A 17,397-nucleotide genomic window follows, 5' to 3' on the forward strand; every position below is an offset into this window, starting at 1 on the left:
CAAATGTGTCTGTGGAGGTTCTCAGTCAATCCAGAAGTCTTGAATGCTGGAAATAAGTCAACTGGACTTCTCTAGCTTCTCAAAGACGTTTCGCCATTTTATTCAAGAAGCTTCTTCTTAACCGTTGGAGAGTCTTCGGTATTTAGCCCTTGACTGTCCTGTCCTGAGAGTCACTTACCTACCTTTGTGAATGGTTATTTGATTGGATTCCAGAAAGTTGATTCTCTTCACCTCGACTTTGTGTTTTCAGAGGGAGAAACGCTTTGTCACTCCTCCAAGGAATGTCTTAAGTCTCAGCTGACTGCAGATTTCCCAAACCTTTTAACATTACATTTGCATAATGACTGAAGCTAGCCCCAGTGATTAATGATGGTTGTGAGGTCAGTTTGATGATCATTCATATGCAAATGGTTATCACCACTGATCAATGGCCTTGAGTACCATTCACAGAGAGTCGGAGAAAGGGTGTAAGATCGTGAAAAATTGTACCTCTGATCTGTTCCTGTAGTCACTCCCTTTTTACATGAATGGCCTGCTTGTCTCCCCACTCAAGACCAGTGTTGCCAGTGTACATCTCAGCCTAGAAAGAGTTGCCACTGATCTATAGGTGTAAAAAGTCCTGGCCTGTTCAGGTAGCTGGTTTGTGTTGTGCCATCTGGTTGTTTGGTTCACTTCACTGTGGCTCTTCACTATGTACACTATATTACTTTGTCTGTTCTGGGGGATCCAATCCTTGACGTGAAGCAACTTTTTTGCCGTAGTACTTTTTGGGGTTTGAATGGCACAGAGACATTGTGTTTAAAGAAAATGTTTCTCATCTGTTCGGATGCTCCTGACATTGGGGATCACTAAAGGTTTTCATTTAAGCAGCAGTTGTCCTTTACTCCTGGATTGCCTGGAGCAAACGACTTCCTTACTTGGGATTTTCTTACCTAGATAGTTGAGCATGCATCTAGACATTGTTTGCTTCATTTCATTGGATAGCTTAAGCTGGGCATACACTGTGCGATTTTTTTCAGTCGCATTATTCAGCTCCTGCTCAGACTGTATGATTGAATTGCAGGGGTTAGAAGTTTGTAGGTCACGATGCATGGTCTCACACTATACGGCCCAATGCTCTGATGTGACCTGAGTGCTCACACTGTGCGTCCATTAAGTGAAGTGATAACATTAAGCTTATAACACAAAATCTGTCTTTTGATCTCCCTCTCTCTCCCTCTCTGTCTTTCACTCACACAGACACACACACACACCACCATCAACTTTGCTAAATTGCTAATGAAAAACATTGACCAGGCAGCTGCAATTGAGCAGCAATGTCCATCCAAGTGTTTTCACAGTTGTTGTGATTGTTTTAATTTTGTGAAGCCACATCGAAAAGGCTCGGATGAGCTTGCCAAAGTTCTACAAGTTTGGCCTCCATCGCTTGTGTCCAGATCACACACTGCACTGCCATGCTACTCCGTCTTTTTCACTTCCATTTCTGTGTTTGCGCATGCTCAGTGTGAGAGGTTGCGTTGATACCCTCACGAGGGGTGATCAGGATTTAAAACAGGTTTGATTTTCTTGCGACCATACGACTGCTGATCGGGAGTTGGTCGTGAGGTGTTAATCGCTTCTCGTTACCCCATATATACCATACGATGCACAATGCACGATTAAGGTAAAACTCAGGCCGATCCCCAAAACGGTTGCACGACTGAAAAATCATCTCAAAATGGGCCAAAAAATCGCACAGTGTATGCCCAGCTATACACTATGGTCTAGAGGTCTGGTGGAAATGCAGAGTTTTGGGGCAGTAACTAAAGGCTTTAAGTCCCATGGTAGTCAGGCAAGTAGATGGAACAGACAAAAGAGAAGCTGAAGATGAGCTGAGTGTATTGGGGGGAGAGCAATTATGGAGAACATCAGACAAATATGGAAGGTCAAGGTTATAAAAGACTGAAAGTGTGAAAGAGGATCTTGTAGTTTATGCATAGGTGAACTGGACACCACTGGAGCAGTACCAGTGACAGATTAGATAAAACTGTTGCACACTGTATTGCATCAAAAAAGCAGTGTATTACCAAGACAGTATTTCCAGACAGAGTAGAGGTTAAAACCCTAAGACTCTCTACTTTTGTTTATAGAACTGAATAACCTCTTGTATGAGAGGTGAAATGTCTTCAAAAAGCTCCCCTTTTCAACCTCCCAAGACTACATTTATATAACTTCTGGTTCTGAAAAGTGAAGCAAATGCAGTAGTCCCTTAAACCCAGCTCATTTTTTTAAATAGCCAGCAGAGGGCCTTCTCTGTTTGCAAAAGAAAAAATAAGGGGAAGAATACTTCTGGGGATAAAGAAGGCTACAGGAAACCAGCTCTGGGACTTGTTACTGTGAACACCTTCCTGTTGTGTTTATGGCCTGGTTAATCGCTTGTCAATCCCAAATGTTCTGTACCAATAGAAATCATTTGAAAACTGGCTATAAGTTCTGCAAGACTGAATAATGTTAATTGTTGACAGGCCACTGTTCTCCTTAATTATGCTTTAGGGAGCTTGGCTTCTCATAACAACATTAAAGCACAAAATTCAACTGCTCAATAACTGACCTAAGAGCATGCAATCATCTGGTTACAACATAACTTTGAAAAATAATATTCTCTCATTGAGTAGCAGCAGTAAAAAAATAACCTCTTACACACTGTGTAAAGTTATCTTTTGAAAAGTTTTTGGTCTAAGACACTATGAGGGATATGAAGGGAGACCAACTTTCCAGAACTTTAATACATTCTGTTTCGCATCTATAATTGTGAGTCCTTTCACTGCATATGATCATGCTGTTATCATTATATAATTATATTTACTCTTGCGCATTGTGTTTTCCTACAAAAAGGTGATCCAGACAGGTCAGGCTTCCCAGTTTCCACCCTGCTGGGAGACCTGTTGAATAGTAGTGAATTGGGGAGGGTCTGCCATGCCAATACCATGCACCTGGTTTCATCATAGGACAAAGCACCATTTGCCTTTTAACAGCTGGGAAAGGCTGGAGAGAACAGAGAAAATGGGTGGATTGTTTTGATGTATTTCAGGCTGGAACAGGCTCCAGTGCCTGTGGAACTCCACCTGGATAAGCAGCCAAGCAAATTAATCATATTTCAACAAATTTGATGTTGTTGCTTCACCAAATGTGCAGTCTTTGATTGATCTGTTCAACATCCGCTTAATTCAACAATTTGAAACCTCAGGTTTCAAATTGTTGAAACCACTCAACCTCAACCGTCACTACTGTCTGTTTTAAGACCCTTCCCTTAGGTTTGGCCCTCTCTCAGTTTAACAGTCATACCTCCATCCATGTACTCTTACATTTCCAAATCAAGAACATATTAATAAACCCAAACCTTCCAGTTTTCTCTCATGTCAGTTTTAATTTTTGGGAACAAGGCTGAACAGAAAACAAGGCAGTAGAAAATCCACAATAGAAGAAATTGCACTATGTATGGAACAGTTTGAAATGATAAGGTGGAGATGGGAAACCAACATTTTAAAGCAATTCGTTCAATGGTTGATTTTCATTAGAAAACTAAATATTTTTTATTCATGTTTAGTACAGACAGTGCATTTGCTCATTTGAGATGACTCTGTTTACAGGAAAATAGAGGCCAAACTCTTCCTCAACATGAGCACAGTGCCGAGGGTCTTATTGCTGTGGGAAACACAATGTAGCGTAGGTACTCAGGACCATCAACTATGTTAGTTGATTTGTGGATGAAATCTCTTTATTTTCAGTCAGTTTGCTGTACAGAATACAACCAAAACTAAAGATAATTTACTTAGCATTAACTAATAACATTAAACTGCTGTACATGTGTATACTATAAATATGTAACATAGCACTTGAAAACAGCCTAATTTATCTTCATCTGAAGCCCCAGAGCATAACAACAGCTGGTCAACTTTTTTGCCTGAAGCCATCAACAAACTGTTATACTCCCAACAAACAAACACTATGCTGATTGTGCTGCAAATGTATAAGGCCAGAAGTGTGAGGAAAAAGATAAAATAGTCACAATGTAAAACTCACTTGTTAACCAGGTTTACAATACACTTTACAATAAAAATATGATACAAAATCAACACACAGCACAGCTGCTGGTATACTGGCACTACTGCCACCTCTATCCATAAACTGAATGAGAACTAGGTTTACATTTGAACAATGTGGGAAAAAAATAATCAATAATTATTGTTGCATACAAAAACAAAGAAGAAAAAAACTGGTGGGACTGAAGAATAACAATGTAATACACGTAAAATAGCAATTACTGGTGTATTACTGGGTTCTCTTCACATTGAGTGAGTTTATGAGTACATCCTTTAATGGGCAAAACATCAGTTCGTCCAGCTAACTTTTTTTTAGGTCACACTGTAAACATTTCACTTAAAGGCTTTGTTAAGAAAGACTCCGTAGTCATTGCCAAGATCCCATTACTCTCAAAGGCGCCGTCTGTTGCTGTATCTGTAAAAAGAGAACACTACGTTATTCCTTTACAAATGGACTTCTGTCCATTTAACCTGGACATTTTTTGAGGCCATTTTAGCATCTTAATGAATACTATATTTATAAAATCCTCCGGAATACAACTTCAAAACAAGCATATAATGCAACAGCACTCGGTGAATGTCACAGTGAACATAAGTATTAGTATATTCATGTCTCACCAGTTATAAAAACAAGGAAGCGAGATGATATTTTCTGAACCTGCTGGCGGACCAAACATGTGAGATAATCAGGCTGATCTTTTGACATCTGGTCACAGTCATGGTAAGGCAAAACCTCCAGGATTCCAGCCTCCTGGCCCCAGTACAGAAAGTGTTTCTTTTCCTTTGACTCTGCACTCAACCTGGATTTGAGAGGAACAAATTTGATGTTCAGGAAGTTAAGACTCCAAATGAAAACAGATGTTGCAAATGGCTGAGGAAAAAAAAAAATACAAATGAGCAAATTCTGTCTGATGAAATATGGTCTCAGTTTCCTTGTATTTAAAAATAAATAAATAAATAAATTGAAAAGCACAGTTTCATTCTGCATCCCAACCAAATATGTTGTTGGCCCTTTGCATGCCATCAAAACAACTGGCATGGCTCACGACTGTAGCGCTCTGTGGAATATAGTAAGCTCAGTAACTCATAAACTTGAACTGTTACTGGCTGTGGCAAACTAGTGCATCTAAGTCCACCAAGGACGGTCCCAAGCCTGGGTGCAAAAAAAGGAGGGTAGTCGCCTGCTGAAGCGACCACAACCAGGCGACTGGAGAAATGAGGCATGAAACCATATGGATCCAAACCGATCAATGTCACACGTTGAAGCTACTGCATCCAGGGGAGCCGATGCACCAGCATTGGGGACCCAGGATGCTGGCGAGAAATGGACTACTGGCCAAGGTAACATTAGAATTTCACAGATCAAGTGACAATCAACACCAGCGTATTGAACATCTAGATGAGACAAACCATTGACCAGACAGAGATCATCGAGGCTAATGGGAACCACAAAGAGGCCGCTAGGAAGGCTCAAACCACCAAATACTGCAGAGAGTAAGGCAAGTCCTGAGGAGTCAGCTGAATGGGATGAACAAGAGCCAGGCAATTAACACCTATGCCCTGCCGGTGATCAAATACCCTGCGGGGATAATAAGCTGGCAAAAGGAGGCAATAGAAGTCACTGGAATCAATACAAGAAAGCTCCTTACCATGAATTGAGAGTTGCACAATGAGACTATACACTAAGTGAAAGGAAGGAGGCCAAGGGCTAGAGAGTGTCAGAACCACTGTCCAGGATGAGACGACAAACATCCATGAGTACATCAGGAAGATAGCCACAAGTAATCGTGTGCTTGTTGAATACCTCAGGCAGCACAAACCTGAGAAAGAAGAGGAGCCAGGAGAAGAACCATAATGGAAGGACAGGCCCCTGCATGTATGTATTAACAGCAGATAGAAGTAACAGCACAGAGTAACTAATCGTGGCAGCACTGGAACAAGCTCATAGAGATCCATAGAGGTTGGTGTCTACCACACCAGGTAAAACCCCATGTGCAAGCTGTATAAAGACTCCCTTCAGAAAATCCAGCACATAACAGCAAGGTGCAAGATGCTAGCAGGTAGGGCATACATGGGACCAAGTGGTCGGCATAGTATACAGGAATATCTGTGCCAAGTATCAAAAAGGTCAAAGTGGAACATGCCCCCTAGGGTGGTTGAGATTGACCTAGTTAAGAGCCTGTTTGACTTCCAGTCTTTTTTAAGTTGCATTGTGTTGAGTTTGTGAAACATACAGCGGGGAAAATAAGTATTTGACACATCAGCATTTTTATCAGTAAGGGGATTTCCAAGTGGACTATTGACACAACATTTCCACCAGATGTTGCCATCAAGCCAAATAGTGAAGTCATACAATCAAATCAGAACATATAAGTATACAAGTTAAACCATAATAAATAAAGTGAAATGACACAGGGAATAAGTATTGAACACACTTTATACAATACTTTGTAGAAAAGCCTTTGTTGGTGATTACAGCTTCTAGACGCCTCTTGTATGGATAGACCAGTCGTCTGCATTGCTCAGGAGTGATTCTGGCCCATTCTTCCACACAAACGGTCTTTAAATCTTGAAGGTTCCTTGGGCCTCTTTTATGAACTTTAATCTTCAGTTCTCTCCATAGATTTTCTATGGGATTTAGGTCAGGTGATTGACTGGGCCATTCAAGCAACTTGATTTTCTTTCTTTGAAACCACTTCATTGTTACCTTGGCCTTGTGTTTGGGATCATTGTCTTGCTGAAATGTCCACCCTCTTTTCATTTTTAGCTTCCTGGTAGATGGCAGCAGATTTTTATCCAGAATGTCCCGGTACATCTCTCCATTCATCCTGCCTTCAATAATATGAAGTCTGCCAGTACCCCTTGCTGAAAAGCAGCCCCAAACCATGATGCTTCCACCCCCAAACTTGACTGTTGGTATGGTGTTCTTGGGGTGGTGAGCAGTGCCATTTCTTCTCCAAACATGGTGTGTAGAATGACTGCCAAAAAGTTCAATTTTGCTTTCATCTGACCATACTATAGTCGTCCAATAATCCACAGGCTTCTCCAAATGCTGTTGCGCAAATTTTAACCGAGCCTTGACATGCTTTTTGTTCAGCAATGGAGTCTTGCGTGGTGAGCGTGCATGGATGCCATGGCGGTTCAGTGCATTGCTTATAGTTTTCTTTGAAACAACAGTACCTGCTGATGCAAGGTCTTCCTGAAGTTCTGTCCGAGTGGTTCTTGGCTCTTGGAGAACCCTCCTGATTATTCTTTGGACTCCTCGGACAGGGATCTTGCGTGGAGCACCTGATCGTGGCAGGTTTATGGTGAACTGATGCACTTTCCATTTCCGGATAATGGCCCCCACAGTGCTCACAGGAACATTCAGCATTCTGGAAATGCACCTATAACCATTCCCATCAAAATGCTTTTCAACGATAAGATTACGAAGATCTTGAGAGAGTTCTTTGCCTTTACCCATCATGAAGTCTTTCCTGTGTGCCTTCTGGGTAATGAGGAGCCTTTATAGGCCATCAATTAGGACTAAAGCAGCTGATATCAATTAGTACTGATAGGGGACAGGATTTCTCTATCAATACTGACAGATTTCAGGTGATCTCCTGGCTTTCTATGTCATTTTGCCCCTTGTTATCTCCATGTATTCAATACTTATTCCCTGTGTCATTTCACTTTATTTATTGTGGTTTAACTTGTATACTTATATGTTCTGATTTGTTTGTATGACGTCAATATTTGGCTTGATGGCAACATCTGGTGGAAATGTTGTGTCAATGGTCCACTTGGAAATCCCCTTACTGATAAAAATGCTGATGTGTCAAATACTTATTTTCCCCGCTGTATTTACTGCACAGTTTAAAGCAGTTCTTAATTTTCCTGAATATTGAGGGGTTTTTTTTGGTGGTTACACCTTAATGTTGTACCAAAAAGTTGATTCTGTTTATCTGGACACAGTGTTTTTATTTATCCAAGTGACTTCTTCTGTCTCAGGTGATTGCAGGTTTTCCCAACCTTATGAACAGTACTTTGCATAATGACTGAAACTAGCCCACTGACTGAAAAATGGGTTGTGAGGTCAGTTTATTGATCATTTTGCCCTGCTGGATGATCAAAGCCCATTGACCAATGATCAAAGACCATTGTAGTAGACCTCCTGCTATTTTAGTTGCGGACCCCTGATGTAGAAGGTGAACACAACAGTGGTCCCAGTAATAATTCGAGAACTCAGTGCATTGACCCCCAAGCTGGGGAAGTTGCTCCAGCAGATTCCAGGAACAACACCCAGGATCTCTGTCCAGAAGAGTACAGTCCTAGGAATAGCAAAGATACTGTGCAGAACCCTCAAGCACCCAGGTCTCTGGTAGAGTCCGTAATTCTATTAGTTCACTGGTTTGTGTTATATTACTAGTACTACTTCTATGTGCCCATTTTTGTTTGTTCTCATGTTTCTTCATTAATTTCATGTTTTATGCCATTTTGTGGTGCATTATTGCATTTTATCTTTTTTTAGAAGGACTATATAAATAAATAATATCTTAAATTTTAAACAAAGAGTGAAAAAGAAAGAAATTCATCTTGTGCAACTGAGATATACCAAACTGGAAAGTTTTATTTAGTTATTCTTTGTGGGCTGGTCCTTACCTTGCATTTTCCTTTAATCGACGGCTGTCTCTGTAATGCAACATCCATTTCCATTTTCCCATTTTGCTTAGCTCTAGCAAGATTTCAGACACCTTTTTCATGTTACCTACAAATTCATTCAAGGTTCAAGCAATTAGTTAAATTAATAATAATGAAAATACTCCAAACACAGAAAACTAGTGCCCAATAAAAGTGCACATACAAAGGCTGAGAGCATCCAGCGCTGTTCTGTCAAACATTATAAAACCACCCTGCATGAAGAGTTCCTGATGTGTGAGATTCAAAACATCATCTGGTTCATCAATTCCAGCAAACTGCACATGCCGTGACTTCTTCAGCTCAAGCAAGTGTGGGACCTGAAAAGCAGAAAGTTGAGTCTTTAATAACTTTTATTTAAGTTTTGTTGTGATTTTTTACACCAATAGAACCATTACCTCACAAATATGCTCAGCAATGTCTTCATTCTTGAGGATGATGATCAAAGATGAAGAACAATCATCACCAGGGAAGAATTCAGATGGCTGTACAGGAGTGTGGCCCTCTGCCTCTAACTGTGCCTATTGAAATAAAATTATTACTCAGTGAGAAGTTATAAAATATATGGCAAGTTTATATTTTATATGTACAAGGGTTATGAAAAACAGCTTAGATCCTTTACTGTCACACCTCAATAATGGCTACTATAAGCACAAGCTTGTGAGAAATAAACAACAATTCATTTTAAGTTGTATAGATATTTTGTTACATTTGAATCTGACCCTTACCTTATGCACTAGAACCACCAGAGGGTTCATTTTGAACCATTTGGCATTTTAAAATCATGTAACTCAGTTACAAACCCCACAATCTCTTATTTCATTACTTTTTCTAAATTGACTTATTCCTCATATAATAAATTTGGGGATTTAAAGAAAAAAAATTACCACCATTCATACCTGGAACCATCAATAGTTATTTACCCAATCAACACAATGTTGATGTTCAAAGAAAACAATGTAATATGCTGCAGTCAACAATCACTGTATGGAGGGTACATACTTTTTGATATGAAGGCATGCGTTTCATAAATCAGAGACAGCTACATGAGATGGCTAGATGAGTACTATATGAGTACTATGGGGAATACTATGGGGACTATAGTTAGATTAAAGACAAGGTAGGGTAAAACAGTGATGAGATATTAGGCAGAGTGGAGCAGAGTGCATGCATAATGAATGTTTGAGAGGCCGGCAGTTTGATGTTGGTGCAATGGGGAAAACCTTAGCTGAACTGAGTCCAGAGTCTGTGAAAACAAATCCTAGCAAATAAAGAGCAAAATCCAAATTGGATGGGTTTCAGTCCAGAATAGGTAAGGGGCTGTATACTGGGGTGGATCAGTGTAGATGCTGAATGAGAGAGAGGAAGATACGGTGAAGAGAAGATATCTGCCTCCGGTCACTATGTTTATTCCCTGATAGGTTGGTGAGTGGTTACAGCTGTTGCTAGGCTAAATTTCTTGCAAAAGACATACAGTGCTACACCAGAAACTCTCAAACTCTTGTGACTGATTTGGCTGTTAGCAGAATGCCAAAGTTGCCTGAAGTCTTCACGGAAGATGTTGACTTGTCAGCAAACATTTGCTAACTAACCACTGAGAAGTACTAAAACTTGAAAAAGTCTGACACAAACAGGAAACCTTAATGCTAAAACCCAAGACATTTCAAAAGGCCCAACTTTTACTTTGAAGGCAACCTGTTTCTGTTGTCTGTTTGCTTCACACTTCACAGTTTCACAACCGTTTAGCAAGTTCCACACATACCACAGGCAACCTGCTACACCAGAAGCATTTGCAAGTGGTTTTGGTTCAGATGTCTTGATGCATGCTCAATCATCCAGGTAAGTAAATCCCACTGGGGTTTAGCAATCAATTTCAGAGCAACAGCCAGCAACCACTTAAAACCAGTCAGGGAATAGTCACCCCCCCGTGACAGGGCTTTATAAGTCATCCCCCAAGTGGTCTGTAAGCCTCTGTGACCGACGTCTTAATGGGTTCTAAAATATGTTTGACCATTATAATCTGTAATGAATGACTCCAAATTATTTCCAATACTAATAAAATATATTTACAAAAAAAGTTCTGTAAGAGAGGATTTCTTTGCCATTGCTGCTACTGTTCCAAGCCAGGTTCAAAACAATCCTTTTGGTGGTTCTGTTTAGTTTAAATGGGTTAGGGTGGTATTCAGCCATAGTCTGAAGGAAATATGTGAAAAACACTGAACATACTAATGGAAATCATATAAACTGATTATACTGAGGGAGTAGGCCCAGTAATTTACACCAACATCTGTCTTGACTATTGTATTCAATATCTATTTCTGACCAATGACTAACTTTTTTCTTGTACCTTTCATATACAAGCATCTTGTGTAATTGAATTTGATCAGACATGTCTGAGATATAGCTTATAAACATTATATGGCTGAGAACACTATTTTAAAAAAAGTGTTTTACCTTGGTTTGTTCAAAGAAGACATCTTCTGACGTTGCTAGCATGTAGAACCTATACTTTGTTCTACAGGACTTCTTCACAACTGAATTTAGATTAGTCCGGAACGTTTTATCCATTTCTTTCTTCATTTGTTCACAGAAGTCAAAATGGTTACTTGGTTCAGTCTTAGTGCAACTCCTTCGGAAGTGTTTGGCTTTAGCTGAGACTTTTTTGAAAGCACAAACATCTTGCATTTTTGCTTCATACAGTCTGGCACATTCCACAGTCACATCAGAAACCCAGTCATGTTCCACAGTGTTATCTTTGCCTTCAGAAAGTTCTCCAGGACAAATCATCTTTTCTTCATTTTTGTCAGTTGCATCCTTCCTGTTGGACAGGTCTACCTTAATTTTTTGTCCAATAAGAGAGGTTCCCAAGTGATCCAGTGAATCCTCTTGCTCGTCTAGATTAGAGAAGTTGATAGTCAAAGGACTAGTGCAAGACAGCCTTATTTTGTCATGACTGTCTTCTTGGTGGGTGGGTCTCCTCTCACTCTTTTTCAAAGCCTGTTTCATTTGTTCTGAGAAAATGAGGGATTCTTGTTCAACTGACGCCTGAGTGAGATCATCTTGAATGCACCTCCGAGAAACTTGTTCCAGAAACGAATAAGATCTCTTCTGACTATTGTTATAGACTGTGCATACAAGTGAGCTTTGAGGCCCCAAGACCAGACTTTTATCTATGTTGTCGCTATTTATTTGATCTATAAATGAAGCTGCTGCACTGGAGGGGTCTTTGAGATCCATCTCAATATTTTTTCTAACAGTTTGCTCAACTTTCTGAGCTAAACCATTTGTTAAGAAACCTTGAATTTCATCAACACGTTTTGAGGAACTTTTTGCAGATTCAAAAGACTCCATAGGTGGTGGCAATGACAGATTCATGTCGAATTTTGAAATATCCTTTCTCTGGTACTGATATGAGGGAAATGAATTTGATCTACTATTACCAACAACTGGAAGCCAAGTAGTTTTGAAGGAAAGTTGACTGGCATCCTGGTTATCATTTAGTCTTTCAGAACATCCTTTAGATTTTGCATTTGTCCTCTTTTCTGAGAGCACAGATGTTGGCTTGCTATATTCCAGTCTAGGGGTTTTAGGTGGGTTGTTTTTGAGAGAATTTTCAATTTGTGTATCTACTAAGAAGTAATCTGCTTGACATTCATCATTCTTCGATGGTTTGACAGCGAAGACAGGACGATGATTGTATGCACGGGATTCCTGATTTACATTCGACTGCAGTGTTGGTTTAGGTCTCTCTTGGTCTAAACTTGGTTTAATGACTTGGAACAACTCGGATGGACAATTTCTGGGGAACTGGCCATCCTGCCCTATCAAGGTTTCTTGTATACCGACTCTTTCAAAATATTCCTGAGGAACCGAGTCAGTTTTCTTTATATTCAACTTGACACCAAGCACTTCTTCCAATTTACTTTTAAAAGGTGATACAAGTAAGTTATCTGATGATTCTATGTGCAGATCCTGTGAGGTAGAAGATGACACAAGAGCTGACTTTTCATTGCCTATTTTCTTATCCTTAAAGTCAACTGTAGGTTGGTCAAAGGCTAAAGAACTTGGGGTACATTTGCTACTAGGTTCAGGGGATTGAGCAACAGACTCTTTCATTTTAGGTGTTTCGATCTGACAGGACTTGTCAATGTGGTTTGATTTGGACAGGAACTTGTCTATACTTTGTAGAACTCTTAGAGTCCTTGCTTCAAGATCAGGATGGAGAATCTGGTGAAGGCTGGAATCAGTCTTAACAATGGAACTGTGACAAAGTTTTTTCTCACAAGGCAGCTCACCATTTACAGGTGCTGAGCTTGTGTTGAGGCATTCACGATTCAAGTTTTTGCCAGTTATACTACTACTTAATGCAGAATTGCTTTTGCCTGGGCTAGAACAAGATGGGTACCCATATGGTTTTTCATCTATAGTTGGAGTAGGGCATCGGTCATCTGACTCCATACCAAAGTCTACTGGCCCGTAACTTTCATTTATATCAAGAAGTAACATTTTGCAAGGTTCTTCTTTTTGACTACATGCTTGAGATGTACTACATATCTCACTGGTCAGTGCAGCTTTAGAGTAGCTAGAGTCACTGATGAATGGAATTTCTTCCTGGCCTTGTACCACTTCTCCAGACTTGCCTTGGGGGTGTGAGCCATGTAGATGTACACTAATCTTTTCTGAGGAATCTATTCCAATAAGAGGAATTTCAACACCACTGCAATTTTTATCCAATCTCTCATTTGTTTTGCACTCTGCTCTGAGATCCATTTCTTTAGTGAATGTAACTTGTGCCTCAAATATTTTTGGAACTTCAGACAGAAGTGACTGAGGCTGGCATTGAAATTGTTCTTTGCCAGTTGCATTATCAACTTTCGCCAGTACTGCATCCTTTCCTGAGGCATCCATTCCAATACAAGGAATTTCATCCTCAGTGCAACGTTTGTCCAGTCTATCATTTTTTTTGTCTCTTCCAACATCTGTTTTTTCTGCAAATGCCATGTTTGCCTCACACATTTTTGGAATCTTCCACCGGAGTTGGCGTTGAAATGTTGCTGTGTTATCCTTTACCTGTACTATAAGTTCTTCTGATCTATCTAGTCCAATAAAAGGAATTTCTGTTACCCTTTCTGAAGGGTCTCTTCCAGTAAAAGGAATATCAATAGCAATGGAACTTTTGTCTAGTTCCTCATTTGTTTCATTAGTCCTAAAATCTGCTTCTTCAGTAAATGCCACTTGTGCCTCACATAATTTTGGAGACTCACATTTGGGTAAATGAGGCTGGTGCTGAAACTGCTCTTTGTCATTCTTTACTACGTCCTCTGTTGACATCGTTTCCTGGTCTTCACAATCCCTGTTACTTTGACCAAATGTTATTTTGCTTATTGCACTGTCATCATTAACCTGTACTCCAACCTTTTCTGACGCATGTATTCCAATAAAATAATTTTTAATTCCAGTGCAACCTTTACCCAATCCCTCATTTTCTTTGTTTGTTATGAATTCTTCTTCTCTGAGGCTTTCTTCCTTAGTAAATGCCACTTCTGTCTCACATCGTTTTGGAAACTTACACTGGGGTGAATGAGGCTGGGGTTCAAATGTTTTTTGTAAGTTGTCATCCACTGGCCCTACCTTTTCTAAATGATCTATTTCAGTAAAAGGACTTTCATCTGAGATGCAGCTTTTGTTCCATCCCTCATTTGTTTCATCTGTCCTGAAATCTGTTTCTTCAGTAAATGCCACTTTTACCTCACTTGCGTTTGGAACCTCACACAGAGGTGAATGAACCTGGTGTTGAAATTGCTCTTCCTCATCCTTTACCTCTTCCTCTGTTGACTTAGTTTTCTGATCTTCATGATCATTGTTACTTTGACCAAATGTGTTTTTGTGACTTGCACTGTCATCCTTTACCAGTACTATAACCTTTTCTGAAGGGTTCATTCCAGTAAAAGGACTTTCAAATGCAATGCAACCTTTGTTCAGACCCTCATTTGTTTTATTAGTCCTGAAATCTGCTTCTTCAGTAAATGCCACTTGTCCATCAGATGCTTTTGGAGCCTCACACAGCGGTGAATGAACCTGGCACTGAAATTGCTCTTTGTCATCCTTTACCTCTTCCTCTGTTGACTTAATTTTCTGATCTTCTTGATCATTATTACTTTGAACATTGTTGCAGTCTGTTATTTCTTTGTTTTGGCTCTCCATTTCAAAACTGTCTTTTACCAGAGGCATAGGCAAGCTTCCATCAGATACAAGTAATACTGCTGATTGAAATGCCTCATCTCTCAAATAATTTTTTTGGGGGGAGATTTTCTTAGTTGCAGGCTTCCTGTATTTGGATTTAATTCCCAAAGGAGTGTGAGAATTATTTTCTGAAATGAAATAGCCATCTGCCAGTGCAATACCATCTGCACAAAGCATCGGAGGTAAGCCATGGCAGACATTGTTGGTGTTGCTTACTACTGGTGGTTGCTCGTTCATTTCTGCTTGATGATTACTGCGTGTAATGTAGTTGTTGTTTACCAAGTCTGGACCATTACACATTACAGGTAATGGCTGATCAGTCAAATCCTTTCCAGCAGACATGCAGTTTTCTTTCTCATATAGTCCATTTTCTTTAGAGTGACCATATTCTTTCATCACTTTAGCCTTATGCTTTAGGTCACAGGCCAGAAACCCTTTAAAATGTCCGCGATGTTCTTGTGAGACTCCTTTATGCTCCTCCTTTGATAATAGCTTCTCACTTTCTACACAATTTCCATTGCACGCAATAATATCTGATTTCTTTCCAGAATCATCACCTGCATGACTAACCTTTTGAGATGGCTCTGCATTACCTTCTTGGCTTGGGTGTTCCTTCCTTTCACACATTGCCAGTTTTTTCAATTTGTTTTTTTCATGCTCATCTGTCTGAACCACACCTTCTACTTCCATATTGAGGTCTCCTTTTTCAGGTTTCACAAATGAAAAGGAATCCATTGCACCTTGTTTCACCAAGTCCATCTCTTTAGCTCCTAGATTTTTAGTGCTCTCTTGCATATTTTTCCCCTCTTCACCGCATCCAAGTAACACTTGACCAATTCCAAATTGTGCCACAGCAGTGGTGACCTTGACAGATGCACTTTGTGCCACTTTTTGAAGAGGAATGGCTATTCCATCACCTCTAATAGATGGAAAATCAATCTTCTCCAGGCAGATAGTTTTACTGTGAGGACTGGTCTGCTTAGCTTCATGAGGCTTTATGAAATTTTTCACGTCAGTCACAATCGTTTTGGAATGAACCATGTTTTCAGAAGGCTGAAAAAGAAAGAGTTAACAGAAAATATAAACAAATCACACTAAAATATCAATTTAATTCATGCAATATGTTAATTGAACATTTCAGACTGAGTGGTTTGTATTTAATGTCAAAACATTTTATACAAAACAGCAGATAGGGCTGGGCCATATTATACCATTCACGGTAATACCAGTATAATGTTAGGCAACGATAGGAAAATGAAATATCGCGATAGAATATGAGTACAACGCGCATAGGCAGTGCCTTTGTTTTCATACGCACATGGCCGATTGTTGAGTGAAACAGATGAACCAGAATTGGTTTGTAAAAATGGTGCAACTTCAGCGATGTGGAACTGGTTTGATGTTTGTCCGTCAGATACACGACAAAGCACATTTTTTTGCAGAACATGCAAGCGGCCGTCGTTATTGTCGTATTTGTCGGACTAAGATGCTCTTAAATCTGGGAGTAATCTGGGTCCTAAACTCCGTATGCTTCAGGTCAAACGAACACTGCAGCATCACTGAGAGTTAAAAACTGTCTAAATTCTTTCATCTTTAATAAAACGATCAGCATTGCTGCTATACCAGGTGTAACTATGAAGTTTAACTTCCAGGCATCCATGAAAACAAAATTTATTACATTTAACCAGAGGCGGAGCCAGACATTTGAAACACCTGGGGCTTAGCCCAAAAGGGTAGTATGCATGTGGGATTTTTTTTACTTTTTTTTTTTGGGGGGGGGGGGGGGGGGGGGGGGTAGAAATGACTGAAAGATTAATAGGCTCTGTTTTGAGTTTTGTTCAAAGAAAGAATGACTTCATATAGGGAAAAATATATATCACATGTGCAGGACACCTTAAACTAGTTTTTTAATTAAGCAGCAAGGCAGAACAAGGTCAGGGCTGTATCAAGACACGAGGACTAAACCCCAATTCAACCAGACCCAGAACTGATCCAGAATTAAAACAGGACTACAACAGTTCAAAATCAGGACTACTTGGGATTTAACCAAGACAGAACCACAATCAGAACTAGATGAAAGTAGCACTAAAAATCATCATATACAGTGGGGCAAAAAAGTATTTAGTCAGCCACCGATTGTGCAAGTTCCCCCACTTAAAATGATGACAGAGGTCAGTAATTTGCACCAGAGGTACACTTCAACTGTGAGAGACAGAATATGAAAAAAAAATCCATGAATTCACATGGTAGGATTTGTAAAGAATTTATTCGTAAATCAGGGTGGAAAATAAGTATTTGGTCACCTCAAACAAGGAAAATCTCTGGCTCTCACAGACCTGTAACGTCTTCTGTAAGAAGCTTTTCTGTCCCCCACTCGTTACCTGTATGAATGGCA

The 17,397-nt window shown here is 39.8% G+C and overlaps 1 protein-coding gene across 1 annotated transcript in view; it reads right to left on the reverse strand.

Annotated features, from left to right (window-relative positions):
* Nucleotides 1-3,397: 3,397 nt before the first annotated feature.
* Nucleotides 3,398-17,397, reverse strand: part of tasor2 (transcription activation suppressor family member 2) — a 31,804-nt gene continuing 17,804 nt past the window's right edge. Inside the window, exons 17-22 of the mRNA XM_085359364.1 lie at nucleotides 11,214-16,055; nucleotides 9,158-9,280; nucleotides 8,926-9,079; nucleotides 8,724-8,829; nucleotides 4,701-4,882; nucleotides 3,398-4,497 (exon numbers count right to left, since the gene is read on the reverse strand). Of these exons, the coding sequence (XP_085215490.1) occupies nucleotides 4,400-4,497; nucleotides 4,701-4,882; nucleotides 8,724-8,829; nucleotides 8,926-9,079; nucleotides 9,158-9,280; nucleotides 11,214-16,055 (5,505 nt within the window). The 3' untranslated portion in view covers nucleotides 3,398-4,399. The remainder of the gene's footprint in view (nucleotides 4,498-4,700; nucleotides 4,883-8,723; nucleotides 8,830-8,925; nucleotides 9,080-9,157; nucleotides 9,281-11,213; nucleotides 16,056-17,397) is intronic.

The sequence above is a fragment of the Diplotaxodon limnothrissa genome, linkage group LG7, assembly GCF_057381915.1.
Source record: "Diplotaxodon limnothrissa isolate DT_005_m linkage group LG7, D_limnothrissa_male_GT1.1, whole genome shotgun sequence".
NCBI lineage: Eukaryota > Metazoa > Chordata > Actinopteri > Cichliformes > Cichlidae > Diplotaxodon > Diplotaxodon limnothrissa.